The sequence below is a fragment of the Eretmochelys imbricata genome, chromosome 2 (genome assembly GCF_965152235.1).
Source record: "Eretmochelys imbricata isolate rEreImb1 chromosome 2, rEreImb1.hap1, whole genome shotgun sequence".
Taxonomy (NCBI): Eukaryota; Metazoa; Chordata; order Testudines; family Cheloniidae; genus Eretmochelys; species Eretmochelys imbricata.
Window position 1 is genome coordinate 238,805,531 of NC_135573.1, and position 17,722 is coordinate 238,823,252.

At 40.4% G+C, this 17,722-nt stretch overlaps 1 protein-coding gene across 1 annotated transcript in view; it reads left to right on the forward strand.

The window, feature by feature from the left end:
- SVIL (supervillin) overlaps positions 1–17,722 on the forward strand; it is a 106,466-nt gene that overhangs the window by 14,482 nt on the left and 74,262 nt on the right. Inside the window, exons 4-6 of the mRNA XM_077808759.1 lie at positions 14,967–15,024; positions 15,155–15,306; positions 15,915–16,593. Coding sequence (XP_077664885.1) covers positions 14,967–15,024; positions 15,155–15,306; positions 15,915–16,593 — 889 coding nt within the window. The remainder of the gene's footprint in view (positions 1–14,966; positions 15,025–15,154; positions 15,307–15,914; positions 16,594–17,722) is intronic.

Sequence of the window (17,722 nt, forward strand, 5' to 3'; positions counted from 1 at the left end):
AGAGGGGCGGATTACACCCATCTGTAACATATCCTGGATCTCCCGTTCTATAGCAGTTTTAGCTTGAGGAGACACCCGGTAAGGTTGGACCCTAATTGGGTGAGCATTACCTGTGTCAATGGAGTGGTATGCCCATTCAGTCAGTCCTGGGGTGGCTGAGAACGTTGGTGCGTAGCTAGTGCACAGCTCCTGGATCTGCTGTCGCTGCATACGCCCAAGGGTCATGGAGAGGTTCACCTCTTCCACACCACCACCACATTTCCCTTCGTAGTAGACACCTTCGGGCCACTCAGCATCGTCTCCTCCGTGGGCTGTAAACTGACAAACCTTTAATTCTCTGGAATAAAAGGGCTTTAGAGAATTAATATGGTACACCTTAGGCTTTCGGTTGGAGGTGGGGAATGCTATGAGATAATTAACAGCTCCCAGGCGCTCCTGGACCATGAATGGCCCTTCCCACGATGCTTCCATTTTATGGGCCTGGAGCGCCTTTAAGACCATGACCTGGTCTCCTACTTTGAAGGAACGCTCTCTGGCATGTTTATCATACCAGGCTTTTTGCTCTTTTTGAGCATCCTGTAAGTTTTCTCTAGCAAGGGCTAAAGAGGTTCGGAGGGTGTTTTGTAGGTTGGTTACAAAGTCCAGAATGTTAGTTCCTGGAGAAGGTGTAAATCCCTCCCATTGCTGCTTCACCAACTGCAATGGCCCCTTAACCTCACGGCCATATACAAGTTCAAATGGGGAAAACCCTAAACTGGGATGTGGTACAGCTCTGTAGGCAAAGAGCAACTGCTGCAACACTAGGTCCCAATCATTGGAGTGCTCATTTACAAATTTACGTATCATGGCCCCCAAAGTTCCATTAAACTTCTCCACCATGCCATTTGTTTGATGGTGGTAAGGAGTGGTAACCAAGTGATTTACCCCATGAGCTTCCCAAAGGTTTTTCATAGTTCCTGCCAGGAAATTAGTCCCTGCATCTGTGAGGATGTCGGAGGGCCAACCTACCCTGGCAAAAATGTCTGCTAGTGCCTGGCACACACTTTTAGCCCTGGTGTTGCTTAGAGCTACTGCTTCCGGCCATCGGGTGGCAAAATCCATGAAAGTCAGTATGTACTGCTTTCCTCTGGGTGTCTTTTTCGGAAAAGGACCCAGAATATCCACAGCTACTCGCTGAAATGGAACTTCAATGATGGGGAGTGGCTGGAGAGGGGCTTTGACCTGGTCTTGGGGTTTTCCCACTCTTTGGCACACCTCACAAGACTGGACATAGGTAGAAACATCCTTGCCCGTTCCCTCCTAGTGGAATGATCCCCCCAAACGGTCTTTGGTCCTGTTCACCCCAGCATGGCCACTAGGGTGATCATGGGCTAAGCTCAAGAGCTTGGCCCGGTATTTAGTTGGAACTACCAACTGTCTCCGAGGATGCCAGTCTTCCTGGTGTCCACCAGAAAGAGTTTCCTTGTATAAAAGTCCTCTTTCTACAACAAACCTGGATCGATTAGAAGAGCTGAGAGGCGGTGGGTTGCTCCGTGCCGCCGTCCAAGCTCTCTGGAGGCTTTCATCTGCTTCCTGTTCGGTCTGGAACTGTTCCCTTGATGCTGGAGACATCAGTTCCTCATTGGATTGTGGACCTAGGCTTGGTCCCTCTGGAAGCGATATAGGGAATGGAGCTGTTTCTGTTGACTGTGAACCGCTCTCCGCTGGTGCACTATGTTGGGATTCAGGCTCCGGCTGAGCCTCTTGTGTAGGGTTATCGGCTGCTGCCAGTTCAGGTTCAGTGGGGCCCTCTGGTGTTGAGGTTGCAAGTACTGGATTCAGTGCTGGCACGGGGTCTGGTGTTGGTTGTTTGGCTGGTTCCAGTTCTGGGACTGGTTCCGTCTGGGTCTCTGGGACTGGATCCACTACTGCTGTTGCAGACATTGGCCTGGGGTCCGGGTCCATCACCTCTGACTGGGTCCTGATAGAAGTTTCCGGAACAGAGCTAGGCCTCACGGCTTGTTTAGCCTGGCTGCGGGTGACCATTCCCACCCTCTTGGCCTGCTTCACATGATTGGCCAAGTCTTCCCCCAACAGCATGGGGATGGGATAATCATCATAGACTGCAAAAGTCCACATTCCTGACCAGCCCTTGTACTGGACAGGCAACTTGGCTGTAGGCAAATTGAAAGAGTTGGACTTGAAGGGTTGAATCGTCACTTGGATCTCTGGGTTGATTAAATTGGGGTCCACTAAGGAAGCATGGATAGCTGACACTTGTGCTCCGGTGTCCCTCCACGCGGTGACCTTCTTCCCGCCTACACTCAGTTTCCCTCCGCTCCAAGGGTATCTGGGAGGTATCTGGGCCTATGGACCTCTGGTGTGATTCCGGTGCAATGAACTGTAACCTGTTGGGGTTCTTGGGGCAGTTGGCCTTTACATGCCCCAGCTCGTTACACTTAAAACATCGTCCAGCTGACGGGTCACTGGGGCGAGGAGGGTTGCTGGAGAACGGGGTGGTGGGACGATAAGGGGTCTGGAGGGTTCTTTGGGAGGTAGGTGGGGCTTTGGGCGGCCCCCGGTAATAGGGTGTGGTCTGGGGTGGTCCCTTCTGGTCTCCGCTCCGACTGCGACCAGTTTTCTTCTTCTCTGCCACCTCCACCCATCTGGCTCCAATCTCTCCTGCCTCAATTACAGTTTTGGGTTTCCCATCTAGGATGTATCTTTCTATTTCCTCAGGAACACCCTCTAAGAATTGTTCCATTTGCATTAGGAAGGACAAATTTACTGGAGATTCAACACTTGCTCCTGATATCCAGGCATCCCAATGTTTCACAATGTGGTAGGCATGTCGGGTAAATGACATGTCTGGTTTCCACCTTAGGGCTCTGAACCTCCGACGAGACTGCTCGGGTGTTATCCCCATTCTGACTCTCACCTTGGATTTAAACAGTTCATACTTGTTCATGTGTTCTTTAGGCATTTCAGCTGCCACCTCAGCTAAGGGTCCACTGAGCTGCGGCCTCAGCTCTACCATGTATTGGTCAGTAGAGATGTTGTACCCAAGGCAGGCCCTTTCGAAGTTTTCTAGGAAGGCCTCAGTATCATCGCCTGCCTTGTAGGTGGGGAACTTTCTGGGATGGGAAGTGGTACTTGGAGAAGGATTACTAGGGTTTGTTGGGATATTCTGCTGAGCCTTTATCTTCTCCATCTCCTCCACATACTTCCTCTCTTTTTCCTTCTCCTCCAGTTCTTTGTCCCTCGCTTCCATAGCTCTCCTGTGAGCAGCCGCTTGGTGTTGTTCTGCCTCCCTTTCTTGTTCCTTCTTCAGCCGCATGAGTTCTATCTGTCTTTCATGTTCCCTTTGTCTTTCCTTAGCCTGAAATTTGGCTAATTCGACCTGTAGTCGAGCCGCGGATTTTGCCATTCTAACCTCTCTGTTTTTAACTAACTTTACACCCAAGGTTTAGAAATAAACAAACAAAACTTGGCTGTAAAATTTTGCTGTGCTGGAATAGAATACCTATTCTCTGATAGTGATTGTCAGCCTACAGAAAAAGACAATTCCCTTGTCTCTGCTCTGGGCCCAAATTAAAGCAAAAAACCTCCAACTACTTGGAAACCTGCTTACCCAGCCCAAAAAAAAAAATTCCTTTTCAAACCTGTGCTCCTTGTAAAACAAAAAAATCAAAATCCTAAAAAAAAAACCCTGCCACTTTTGTCTCCAGGCAAATGGGTAGAGCACACCCCCCCCCATTTACTTTTAGGAAGAAAAGAAAAAAAAACTCTGGGTTGGGAGACTGTGAATTTCCCTGCAGGAGTTAAGTACCCTGCCTCCAGGCAAAGAAAACCTGCAATTCACAAAGATAATCCCCTTTTGTCTCTGCTTGGCCACAAAGCAGAGAAAAGCCAAGCTGCTTTCAGTTTCAAAGCTGCTTTCTGGACTTCCTTTCCACAGGAAAAAAAAAATTCCTTTTTAAAATCTGTATTTCTAGTTCAAAAAATCTCAACTGGATCTCAAAATGATTTCAGGTTAATCCCACCACTATGCCACCATGTCGAGGTTCCTCCCCCACTCTGAACTCTAGGGTACAGATGTGGGGACCTGCCTGAAAAACCCCCTAAGCTTATCTTTACCAGCTTAGGTCAAAACTTCCCCAAGGTACAAAATATTCCACCCGTTGTCCTTGGACTGGCCGCTACCACCACCAAACTAATACTGGTTACTGGGGAAGAGCTGTTTGGACGCGTCTTTCCCCCCAAAATACTTCCCAAAACCCTGCACCCCACTTCCTGGACAAGGTTTGGTAAAAAGCCTCACCAATTTGCCTAGGTAACTACAGACCCAGACTTCTTGGATCTTAAGAACAATGAGCAATCCTCCCAACACTTGCACCCCCCCTTTCCTGTGAAATGTTGGATAAAAAGCCTCACCAATTTGCATAGGTGACCACAAACCCAAACCCTTGGATCTGAGAACAATGAAAAAGCATTCAGTTTTTTACAAGAAGAATTTTAATAAAAAATAGAAGTAAATAGAAATAAAGAAATCCCCCCTGTAAAATCAGGATGGTAGATATCTTACAGGGTAATTAGATTCAAAAACATAGAGAACCCCTCTAGGCAAAACCTTAAGTTACAAAAAAGATACACAGACAGAAATAGTTATTCTATTCAGCACAATTCTTTTCTCAGCCATTTAAAGAAATCATAATCTAACACATACCTAGCTAGATTACTTACTAAAAGTTCTAAGACTCCATTCCTGGTCTATCCCCGGCCAAGATGACTACAGACAGACACAGACCCTTTGTTTCTCTCCCTCCTCTGGCCAGGGGAAAGCTCCTCTCACCTGTAAAGGGTTAAGAAGCTAAAGGTAACCTCGCTGGCACCTGACCAAAATGACCAATGAGGAGACAAGATACTTTCAAAAGCTGGGAGGAGGGAGAGAAACAAAGGGTCTGTGTCTGTCTGTAGTCGTCTTGGCCGGGGATAGACCAGGAATGGAGTCTTAGAACTTTTAGTAAGTAATCTAGCTAGGTATGTGTTAGATTATGATTTCTTTAAATGGCTGAGAAAAGAATTGTGCTGAATAGAATAACTATTTCTGTCTGTGTATCTTTTTTGTAACTTAAGGTTTTGCCTAGAGGGGTTCTCTATGTTTTTGAATCTAATTACCCTGTAAGATATCTACCATCCTGATTTTACAGGGGGGATTTCAAATGGGTTTACCCTTCCCTTTATATTTATGACAGCATGTGATGGTAACCTTTGTGCCTAGAACCACTCAAGCAATTATTTGAATGTGATGAGAAAAAAAATAAACCTAAACTTCACAACTAGCAAGTAAATGCCATCTAAGCCTAATTACCCTAGGATTCGGAGTAGCAGCCGTGTTAGTCTGTATCCACAAAAAGAAAGGAGGACTTGTGGCACCTTAGAGACTAACAAATTTATTTGAGCATAAGCTTTCGTGAGCTACAGCTCACTTCATCGGATGCATTCAGTGGAAAATACAGTGGGGAGATTTATATACACAGAGAACATGAAACAATGGGTGTTACCATACACACTGTAACGAGAGTGATCAGATAAGGTGAGCTATTACCAGCAGGAGAGCAGGGGGGAAAAACCTTTTGTAGTGATAATCAAGGTGGGCCATTTCCAGCAGTAGACAAGAACATATGAGGAACCGCAGGGGGGAATAAACATGGGGAAGTAGTTTTACTTTGTGTAATGACCCATCCACTCCCAGTCTTTATTCAAGCCTAAGTTAATAGTATCCAGTTTGCTAATTAATTCCAGTTCAGCAGTCTCTCGTTGGAGTCTGTTTTTGAAGTTTTTGTTGTTGAAGAATTGCCACTTTTAGGTCTGTAATCGAGTGACCAAAGAGACTGAAGTGTTCTCCGACTGGTTTTTGAATGTTATAATTCTTGACGTCTGATTTGTGTCCATTTATTCTTTTACGTAGAGACTGTCCAGTTTGACCACTGTACATGGCAGAGGGGCATTACTGGCACATGATGGCATATATCACATTGGTAGATATGAACGAGCCTCTGATAATGTGGCTGATGTGATTAGGCCCTATGATGGTGTCCCCTGAATAGATATGTGGACAGAGTTGGCAACGGGCTTTGTTGCAAGGATAGTTTCCTGGGTTAGTGGTTCTGTTGTGCGGTGTGTGGTTGCTTCAGGTTGGGGGGCTGTCTGTAAGCAAGGACTGGCCTGTCTCCCAAGATCTGTGAGAGTGATGGGTCATCCTTCAGGATAGGTTGTAAATCTTTGATGATGCATTGGAGAGGTTTTAGTTGGGGGCTGAAGGTGATGGCTAGTGGCGTTCTGTTATTTTCTTTGTTGGGCCTGTCCTGTAGTAGGTAACTTCTGGGTACTCTTCTGGCTCTGTCAATCTGTTTCTTCACTTCAGCAGAGGGGTATTGTAGTTGTAAGAATGCTTGATAGAGATCTTGTAGGTGTTTGTCTCTGTCTGAGAGGTTGGAGCAAGTGCGGTTGTATCCTAGAGCTTGGCTGTAGACAGTGGATCGTGTGGTGTGGTCTGAATGAAAGCTGGAGGCATGTAGGTAGGCATAGCAGTCAGTATGTTTCTGGTATAGGGTGGTGTTTATGTGACCATCGTTTATTAGCACCGTAGTGTCCAGGAAGTGGATCTCTTATGTGGACTGGTCCAGGCTGAGGTTGATGGTTCTTGTCAACTGCTGGAAATGGCCCACCTTGATTATCACTACAAAAGGTTTTTCCCCCTCTGCTCTCCTGCTGGTAATAGCTCACCTTACCTGATCACTCTCATTACAGTGTGTATGGTAACACCCATTGTTTCATGTTCTCTGTGTATATAAATCTCCCCACTGTATTTTCCACTGAATGCATCCGATGAAGTGAGCTGTAGCTCACGAAAGCTTATGCTCAAATAAATTTGTTAGTCTCTAAGGTGCCACAAGTCCTCCTTTTCTTTTTATCCTAGGAATGTTGCCTCTGGTAATGCCTATGCTTTCTAGCAAGGGAAATGGTTATATTTCCTTCTCCTTTAGCCATTCTACCTAAGAGATTTAAAACACCACTAGCTTCTTCAATCCTCATCACAAGTTACGTAATCAATTAGGGAGCTGTAAAAATGCCATGTGACTTGTGACCCTAACACATTTTACTGGGGAAGAAATGATGAAAAAATCCAGATAAATGGAAATGTCTGTCTGCTCACAAATAGCCTTTGAACAGAAAAGGGTTAACTTCATCAAGTGAACTATTGACTTGAGAATAATATGTAGCAGGAATAGGAAGTCACCCACACTCCAAAGCATAATATTGCAGGGCTCAGGATGTTAGTACACAGCATTCATTCCTCTTTCTAAAGAGAACAGTATTTGCCATGGTCAGACAATATAGCATGGTAGACTGGTTTGTTGCATCATGATAATGCCTGTGTTCCTCCATGCATAGTTTGTGGCAAGACATTTTAGAATGGAACACTGTTTCCCACAATGCCATTGTCAAATAACGTGGCCGATCCTGCACTCTTTCTGTAATCACTTTTGTGATGTAAAATCCATATGCATTTTTTGATGTGTGAAAAAAGCACACATTCATTGAACTGGGCACTTTTTGCAATAATTGAATAACACAGTAGAAAAATGTATTCCTCAGATATAGAATATAAGCTATCCATAATACTACTGAGCTGTAGCAGTCAACACCCCCTCAGCCTCTTCATATACTGTACCTTAATCTTTACTCTCCAAGGAGGAAAAAATGGGCTTGACAACATGCTTGGAAGCTTAGTGGATTGGGCACTGGCTGACCAAGATGGGAAACAAGTTTGGAGTCAAAGGGCCTTTATTAAAAACACCTTGTCAGCTAGTGCCTTGTACTTTAAACTGATTGAACCATCCAGCCCAAGAAACTCTTCTGATCATAAATGTGTCGTTTAAATGCCATTTTATCATAAAAAGTGATGTAGGAACAATGGTATTGTGAGCTTCCATTCTTGCTATACACTAGGTTCTCAATACGGCTCAGCTACCAGCAGCTCTTTTTAATTTACGTAGGAACTACTTAGTACTAAGCGTTTATTTGGATAGTCTAGCTCTAGGTATCACTGACTTTTCAATATCAGATTTGTTCAATTTTCTAATGAAAAGATGGGAGGACAGGGGGTTTCTAACTGCCAGCTCAGCAAACTCATTTGAGGCTCTAAGAGTCAAGTCTGGAAGCTTTTATACTACCTGTAATTAAAGGGTCTTCGGTAGGAATTAGGCTCTGTGACACCTGTGCAACTCTGTTATCCATAAGTGGGCCAGCACATGTCCCTGATGGCATAATCTGAAGATGGTGGAGTTTCCTAGTTATGTCTGGTATAATTTGGCCTGTAGAGCACCATAAAACCAAAAACATTTATTAGTTTACTGGATTTTCCTCAAAACAAAGAGATTTAATGCGTGATTTTAGGATTATATTATGACACACATTAACTGTAAATGAGGAGTGGTGCTCTGGCAGGTGAATTTTGATCTACCAATATGACCAAACAAGCCTATATGCCCATCCTCTGAGGGAATTGTGAAAGGTTTAATTATATTTGCTCTTAAAACGGAGCTGTAAAAACGTCACGTGACTTTAAATCTTACTTTAAATCTCTCATATCTAAAAGATTTATAGCCAAAACATGAAGGTGCTCTTACCTTAGCAAGAAGCGTGTTCCTTCCTGAATTTTTTATGATTTTGAAAAGCATCCAAGAAGAATTTTTTAACAAAATAAAAATTATTTGCCTGTTATCTGTCGTCCTTGAATGACATGTAGCTGCATTGAAAGATGAATACTGCATCTGCTGAAATGGCCAGTTTAGTGTCACAGGATAAATCCTGCTTGGAAGATCAATAAATATCAAAACAAAGATAAATTCAGCGAGCCTTCAATAGAGGATAACCCATTTAGTGTCCTAACCAACATTCTAAAATCGGTTCTAATGTCAAAGGCTTGAGCTGTTGCTGAGGGCATAATGGCTGTCCCATTTAGCTACAACATAGACCATCAGTAACTATGTATGTACTTTATGCCAAAACAAAGTATGGAAGTTTCAATGTAAATTAAACATTTTACACTTTACAGATGTTTCTCTCTTCCCCCTTTCCCAAGTGTTGCACATTTTAGAGTCGTGCAGGGATAAGTTCCCCACCAAGTTACTAATTGGTTGAAGCAATATTATCCCCAAATCTGCCATGAGTGTCTGTGTGCGACGGTATAATTCTGTTTGGTCACAGAACAACAAATTAGTGAACAGGCAGGGCCTTGGCATCAGCCCCCATAGAATCACAGACCATAGTAAAAAGAGAAACCCAAGTAGATAAGGTCGCAAGAGCCAGTCCGCGTCTTTAGGAGAAAAATGTTTCAACATTTTATCCAGCAAATAAGAAAACCTTGCAGTAGCTGAAAATCCGGCCTGTTTTTAAAAATTTCCCAAATAGAGAGTGTGAGGGCATGCATACTCTGAGATCTTTTTGGGGAAAGTGCTATTCAGATGTTGATCTACATACCTGAAATTGCCTTTTGGAATCTCAAGCTTGGGGAAAAATGCAAAGCAGTATAGAGTAGGTCCATGATATTTTTGTCTCCATCTTGTTTGCGAAGGTGTTGGAGAGATCCTTCATGAGCCTGATGCTCTACTCAGAACTGCTGGCTAAAGTATATATATGATTTATAGTGTGGTTAAATTGCTAAAGTTTGGCTTAAAAAAAAAAGAGACTTCCTTTGTTTTATGAAGTTGTCTTTTTGACATTTTGTAAAATTAATCAAAAATAGCTGCTGCCTGATATTGCCTGTAGGTAAATCCATCTATAATCGGGGAAAAAAAACGAATGGTCAGATAGTAAACATGAGAGCTCTCTACTCTCTTTATATAACCGAAGAATTCTCTAGGGAGTCTGTGTGTAATCATTTCACTGCTCCTTTTAATTGCATATAAAATTGTGGCCGGGGATGAAGAGGTTGTAAGGGAAAGAGGTCTTCTGACCAGCTTGAAATGGTGTAGTGTGTGTTTTGTTTTTTTAAATTTTGCCCAAGTTGTGTATGTATAACTAGTAAATAATGTGGAAAAGGCCTAAATAAATTTGAAGCAGAATTCTGCAGGACTAGTCTTTAAGGTAGGTGATGTCTGAGGTGAAGCTGTTTATTTAAGCAAAATATTAGTTAAAGAAACTTAATTTCTTCGGTCTTGATTAACTAGCTATAAGACTAAATGAGTAGTTTCAGTAGATGCTCCAGGCTCTTTCTCCCTTACTTTTAATTTCACTTCTCCCCTACCCATCATCTTTAAAGGTCCTGTATTGCAACAACCACTTACAAATTGTACTTAAGGTGCTTCAGCTGTACCTCCAGAACTATTTATTTAGCTCAGTTGTCAGTCACTGTTTAAAACCAACTGGACCTTGTTGATCACCGGGGTCTGACCTGTAGTCCCACATGGCATTTCAGCACACATTATCCTCATTAGGCAATCAGAGCAACATATACTAAATGAATGCTTTAAGAAAACAAAATAAAGTGGGTGTAGGTGAGGCGTGGATTAATTTAAATCACTGATTTTAGCTGTGACTTCAAATCAGCAAGCAGAAAACCTTGATTTAAATAATCAGTTTTCAGCATTTTTGCATTGGTGGTACTTAGTTATTTTCCCAAGGAAAGGTTGATTTTTTTTTTCAAGGGTTGGGTGCAATTAAAACACATTGATTTGCAACTTAATATAGTCTTTACACTAAATTTTGGTGCTTTATTTTACTGACAAGGAAGATATACTATATTTATATACATTTATTTAAGCATATATATAACTTGCATCTATTTATAAAGTATTCTCTGTAGTTAGTGAATTGAACTGATTGTTTCTGGTCACCATGTCCTTCAGGATTTTAGATCTAGTAGATCTTATCTTCTCACGCCTAATTTTTATTCATGGTTTAGAAGAGGGGGGTGGAAAAGCATTTCTGCTTTTTCAACTCCTGTCATTTTCTAAACATTGGATGAACTAGTCATTGAACTGAAATAGTTGAATAAACTGAAATGGAAAAAAAATCACTGCACCTGCAGAAGAGGCTACTGCTCTCAAAAGCAGGTTTAGCACTTCAGCAAACTCTGATTCCAGCTACGTAGTCAGTGACTTCATCCCATTCAGTGGTTTGACTTTCTTTAAAACTTGGCAACACACATGTAATGCTTAATATTTTTTAATGATTTTAATAGATTTAGTAAATGTAGGCCTTAACACAGGTTGTCATAATTTCAAATTTAATTTTAAAATTAAAATATATAATATATATAAAATAAACCTGTATTTAATTTAGTCAGATTTTTTTTAAAAAAAATCTTTTTAAAAATCCATTTTTCTCTGACTTTGAGGGAAGCCTGCCCATAAAACTCCACTCTCATTATCCAGCTATCCTCGCCTTGTGTTTAACATGCAGTTATCTAAAACTAAGAATTCAACTTTGCTAGGGTTCATCCTTTCATAATCAATATATCTTAAGCTTAATATATCTTAATATATCTTATGCCTACAGAAAACCTGACAACTGATATGTCAAGCTTGTATGTTGAGACCACTACCTCTCATGCTGATCATTATTGTGTCATTGTTTCCATTTGCTTTCTCTGTATCCACCTGTTGTCTCTTGTCTTCTACTTAGATTGTAAGCGTGTTGTGTTTTGTACAGCACCTAGAACAATAGAACTCTGATCCAGGACTGGGACTCATATGCACTACTACAATATAATTAAAAAATAAATAAAAAAGTAGATTTTTGCATGTTGTCTTTATTTTGAACCTCATAGTCCTGTGTTTAAACACTATCCATTTCTTTATGGCCACAGAAAAGGAAAGTTAACATATGCCACTTACGTTGCAACCCACATTGCCTATTATACAAAGCCATTCTATAGAACATTTAAAGTTTCAACCCATCATTCCCCTAACACTCCCTGCCCCTCTCTCAAAATACACTAAAATAAAATAAAAAATTTTTTGAAGCAACCTACACATGGCTGGCCATGAGACTGTTCCAAAGTCCAATATTTAAACCAAAGATTGATGATAGTGCACACTGATAAGTGTTAGTCTACTCATGCTTTCATACAGAAATCCTGCAACCAATCTAAGACCTTGTGGTGAGTCCGGTACACTGTGATTAATATATTTTTCTTTAAAAAAAAAATGATGGGATTGAATCCCACACTATTACTATTGTAACATTTTTACACCAGTTGGTATCAGATCATCCTGAATAGTGATATCCAGGATATACTGTCGATAAGGTTGCAGTGTTTTGTTAGTTAATAGTGCTCCATATGCATTCCATTCAATCCATTTTAGTTTAATTTTAAAGTGAATTTTGGTGCTTGAGGGAAGCTCTGTTAAGAGCACTGAGGGCTGAGATATCTGTCCTTCAAACAGGTGACTTCGTATACAAATTGCCCGGAATACCTTACATCTGTACTTTGATCCTGGTCTGATTAGATTACTCTGGACCAATATTTAAACTCAACAATCTTCATATTGAATTTGATCAGGGAGGCTAATATTGGAGATAACTGGGGAAATCCACCTGATCTTATTAAACGTTTGTTTTTTTTCCTTTTGAAGAGTATGCATGCTGTGGCAGACCACAAAAATGATTTTTAATGGTGGAATGGGAATCCAGCAACTGACTTTTCCATTTTCCAGGGATCTCCTTTTTAATTTGAAGTTGCTTGTTTCCGTGAGTTACAGCTGCATCATATAACTTCTCTCTGTGATGCTATCACAAATTCCAATCTACCATTTGACCGTCTGTTATATTGATAGCATCACATGAGTGCTTCTATTTAAAAATAAAAAACAAACCTGCACACCAAAAAAGTATCAACATAAACCCTAAAAAGCACAAAAGACACACAACTTCAACATATTGTTTTATATATAGCTATGATATATGTCAAGGTCAATCTGAACACTATAGAACAAGTGCTTGGACCATGTCCCGGAAGTTCCTGTGCAACAGTCTTCCACACCATTTTAGCAACCACTGATAATTCATGCACCACTAGGATCAGAAATTCACATCTTGTTCCCATTGAGAGCTACATTTCCAAACTTACAGGGAGTGGAAGGGCATCTAGTTTCTAGCACTAGCGGTTGGCCAAAAAACTGGTTGAGAAAAGCCAGTGGAAAGGAACAAAGTGAGGGAGAAGAAGCCCAGTGCAATTTGAATGATGCATATTGGTAATGCTTGTTACCTTATGTCCCACCTAAACTACAAGGACTAAATCTGGTAAGCTTACCTTTGCAGCCGTGTAGAACATTCTCTTCCTGTTCTAGCAGTTCACAAGAAGTCAGACGTGTTCTCCTCACCCCCCACCCCACACACACACAGGTTCAGGACTAAATAGAGCAAGTCTCACTTTGGCCCTCTTTAATTTTCAATCCTTGTCTAAATGAGATAAGGATAAAGGGGCAAGAAGTGGTATAATGCTTTAATACAGTTGCCTTTCACTTGCAGAGATCTTTCAGGTATGCAGGTAGGTATGTTCATCACCCATACTGTGCAATGGAAGTTAAGTCCAAATGTGCATTCATGTTACTAAATACTAGTGGTACGTTCTAAAACCTCCTCTTCAGGGTCTTAATGCTGCAATAAAATTGAGTTCTTGGATGAATGCCAGCCTTTATCCTGGAAGCAAATATTTTAAAATATGGTTAATCTTGTCCTTCCATAAATTGAATATTTATTTTTATGTTGATTTATTGATCATACTTATTATGGCCGAGACCCTGAGTTGACACTGCTGTATTACTAACCAGACCTCATTTCTACAATACATCAGTCTGTGTATTTATGTAATATAGTTGCCGCACCTAAATGGAAGTCACAGGAAAAGAAGTAAATTACCAGTTTTAGGTAAAACAAAACCCTAAACTTTACATAAAGAAGCAGCAAGTCTTTTAAATATCAGCGGCAAGGTCAAGCCACTCTATATTAAAACCAAATCAGAGGTCTGCATAGTGATTCAGCTTTTAGTCCTATACTATTGCAAAGGAAATCAGGCTTCTAGCTTGTCACTCCCCAGTCCCTGTGGTAGCATACATGGAGTTTGTTGCCTGGTGAAAAGAAATTGTGCCACATTTATTTATATAGCATCTTTTTGTTCAAAGGGGTTTACAAATGTTGACTGAAACTGTGTACGTAGGGATTACTTCACCCATCACTGAAATGCTAGTGAAATGACAGGAGATGAAATGTGATAGTTGTCTAACAGCAGGTAACACTATTAAACAGTTTAGGATAAGAAGTAAATATTTATAGGGGGAAATTATCTAAGCAGACTGTAACTAACAAAGTAGGAAAATAACCAGGGTACTGGGGTTAACTCTGGGAAGAGCTGGTAAAAAGTACTATGTGGTCTTTGGCCACAAGTCATCAGGACTCTTAGGGCTTGTCTAGACTAGGATTAAATGGATTGACTTGGTGTGTTTTTAAAAATTTATTAGCCAACAAATTTAGCTAATAGTAAAAATACAAGTGTAGACAGACCAACCTGTATTAACATATTAGCTCATTGTGATGTCACCTAAATTACCCATCAAGATTAACCTCAACCAATTAATGTGTTAACAACTTTTAAAACACTAGTGTAGACAGGGTAAATTTGTATTTTAACATGTTCTTAAAATACCATGTTTTAACCTAGTCTAGCTAAACCTTTAGAGGATTCCCTGGTATTTACTACAGTATGTGCAAAATGTGTTTTAAGGAGGCTAGTAAATGAGGAACCCAAATAGGAAATGTTTACCTACAAGTGACTGGTTATGTGAAAACCTACTTTTCTAGACCATTCCTTCTTGCTCTGATGCTTAAAATAGAAGCTTATAGAGATCCTGTTGTGATGCCTGAGAATTCCTAATTTATAAAAGGTACACTGCATCATTTTTTCTTTTTCTTTTTAGTTTCAGAATTAAGAAAACTCTTTGAACCAAACAAGCAAAATATTTTGGAAATGAAAAGGTAAAATAGCCTTTTGTCTAACTGCTGTAAAATACAAATAATTTAGTAATATAATTATTTTGTGACTTCCTCTAGAAACTATCTCCAAATCCTTAGATAACGTTTACACATTTTCTTCCATCTTTTGCAGGAAAGAGAGGATCGCCAGACGTTTAGAAGGAATTGAAAATGATACACAGCCCATCCTCCTACAAAATTGCCCTGGATTAGTTACCCACCGTTTACTAGAAGAAGATACACCAAGATATATGCGTGCAACAGACCCATATAGTCCCCACTTTGGTAAGAAATATGTTTACATATATATATATCTCAAACTGATATTGCTGAAGTACTTCATGCTTGGTATGTTATCGAGCTTGCAGTAGCAGATACACAGTTCTCACACTTAATGGTTTGCTTTCAGAGAGAACGCTGTCACAGATGCTTTCAAATTGCTTTTCAGTTTTCTGTCTGGCTTTGATTTATTTTTGTACAGAATCTCTGTTCTCCCACCATTTTAGAAAGAGACATTGGTTGTATTTTTAAAATCTGTGAGTTGTTATAAGAATCCTAACTTCCTTTTGAAGGTGAAATACATGCTCAGTATTCAGGAGCATTTACTTCACGTTCCTCATTCATTGTATGTGTTTTGGAGATGTCAGTGCAAGAAGTAGAGGGTTATTTTGGAGTAGTTCATGGCAGTAGCCATAAACAGTTTTGCTAGTTAATTTTGAATCGCAAAAACCTATAATAACTAAAAAGAGTAAGTCACACTATATACGTTTGAAGCCTGCTTACTGAATGGCAAGTGTGATACTCCAAAGAGATTTGAATATTTTCAGTAAAGTGTGAATTCAGGACAAGTCACTAAATCCCTCTTAATTATTCTACTTACATACTTTTTGTAGGAAGATCAAATGAAGAGGAGGAAATTTCAGATTCTTCTGTAGAAAAACAACCTAGGTCATCCAGGTATCGATCAGAACCTACAGGAGCACATTCAGAGCCTACATATAGCGCAGGAGCTATGGATACCCAGGGACTTGAGTCTAAAGCAGAAAGAATAGCTAGGTACAAGGCAGAGAGGAGACGCCAGCTAGCAGAAAAATATGGATTGCCCTTAGAATCTGAGGGAGATTCTGAATATTTATCCAGGTATACCAGGGCAAGAAAAGATCCTGACACTGGTGAAAAAAAAGAAGTAAAAAGCAACAAGCAGAAGGATGAAAGCAAGGAGTATAGTTCCCTGTACTCCTCCAGGTCTGAGAATAAGGAATCATGGAGTACTGCTTCTGAATCAAAGGAATACTCCTTCCATGAAAAAGACAGCATTCCAGATAGAGAGGAGCTTTCAAACTTGGAGAATAAAAGAGCACAAGATGTTAGTGCTCCTGGACAGGCTCAGAACTTGTCATCAGAAGTGGATGGTTCTGCATCCTTTTCATATTCTGAGCAAGAATCCTCCTTTAAGGAAGTGCCAGTGTCACCAAAGCAAACTTGCAGGGCATCCCTTTCTTCACCAAAGCAACCAGTTTCACCAAGTCATTCACACAATGACCAGCTCTTGTACAGTGACACCAGACAAGGGTAAGCATGCTTTTACTATACTGGTATCCTTTGACCTTCATAAAAATCTCTCTACAATACAGACAAGACTTAAAAATGATGTACCTGAATAAGCAAATTCTCTGCTGGTGCTAACGTCTTGTGTGCCTTGAGCTGAAGATACTCATTGTCAATCTTGTAAACCTGGATTACTATGCTTACATGCAATAAGGTTTTACAAGTCCATGTGAGTGTTTGCTGAGTGCTGATTAGATTTAAGCTACAGTAACAAGAAGGTCCTTTTATGAAAATAAACTATCTTTTTTAAGAGATTTCTGGAGAAATGAAGAATGGGGTGGTTACAGTACTACATTTGTTGCATTTTGAAAATGTTTGTTTATTGTTTGATCTAGAAAACACTTTCAATTTAAATGTATTTACTTCATATTCAGTATCTTTTTTTAGTAAAAGTAAATTTTCTATATTATTTTCTCTCTATGAAGAGGAGTTTTTTGCCAATATTAAATAGAAGTAGCCTGTTTCCGTAGCCTGCAAATGAAAGTCTTAAACTAAAATATATGTTGGGTAGGTTGAAAAGAATTGTCCGACAGTTGTAAAAAAAATAGGGCCATGGGATTTAGGCAAATTCTGATTCTGCTGGTAGTCTCATACATCATATACATGTTGCTTTATGAGATCCTGCATATATTGAGTTCCAGAACACTTGAGATGTAAACTTTTCCACTCTGTCTTCCCCACATAAGTTTTCACATACTCTTATGACTCGAGAAATCTGATATTTGGTGGATAGGAGATTCAAATTAATTTCCCAGTCTTCATTTGAGAGCTGCAGCATAAGATTGCTGATGTTACTTTGAAGTCTGAGAGCCTCATATGCTTTATTGTAGCAAATGAAAGCAAAGTCTCACTAGTAATTCTCTAAATACTTCATCTTCGAACAACTTCTTCCCCTAAAAATATGCATCTTTAGTTGTTTGGCTCCCTGAAGGTTAATATAAGCGAATGTATTGCAGGCTGTAAAGAAACAAGATGAAATGGAGACATCCAGTAACAGTAGTTTGACAGTGTACCATCTAAAAAATGGACAGTAAGCTGTTGTCAGTAAGATTTAGCTGTGCTAGGTAATCTTGACTACTTCAGAATAATTTAC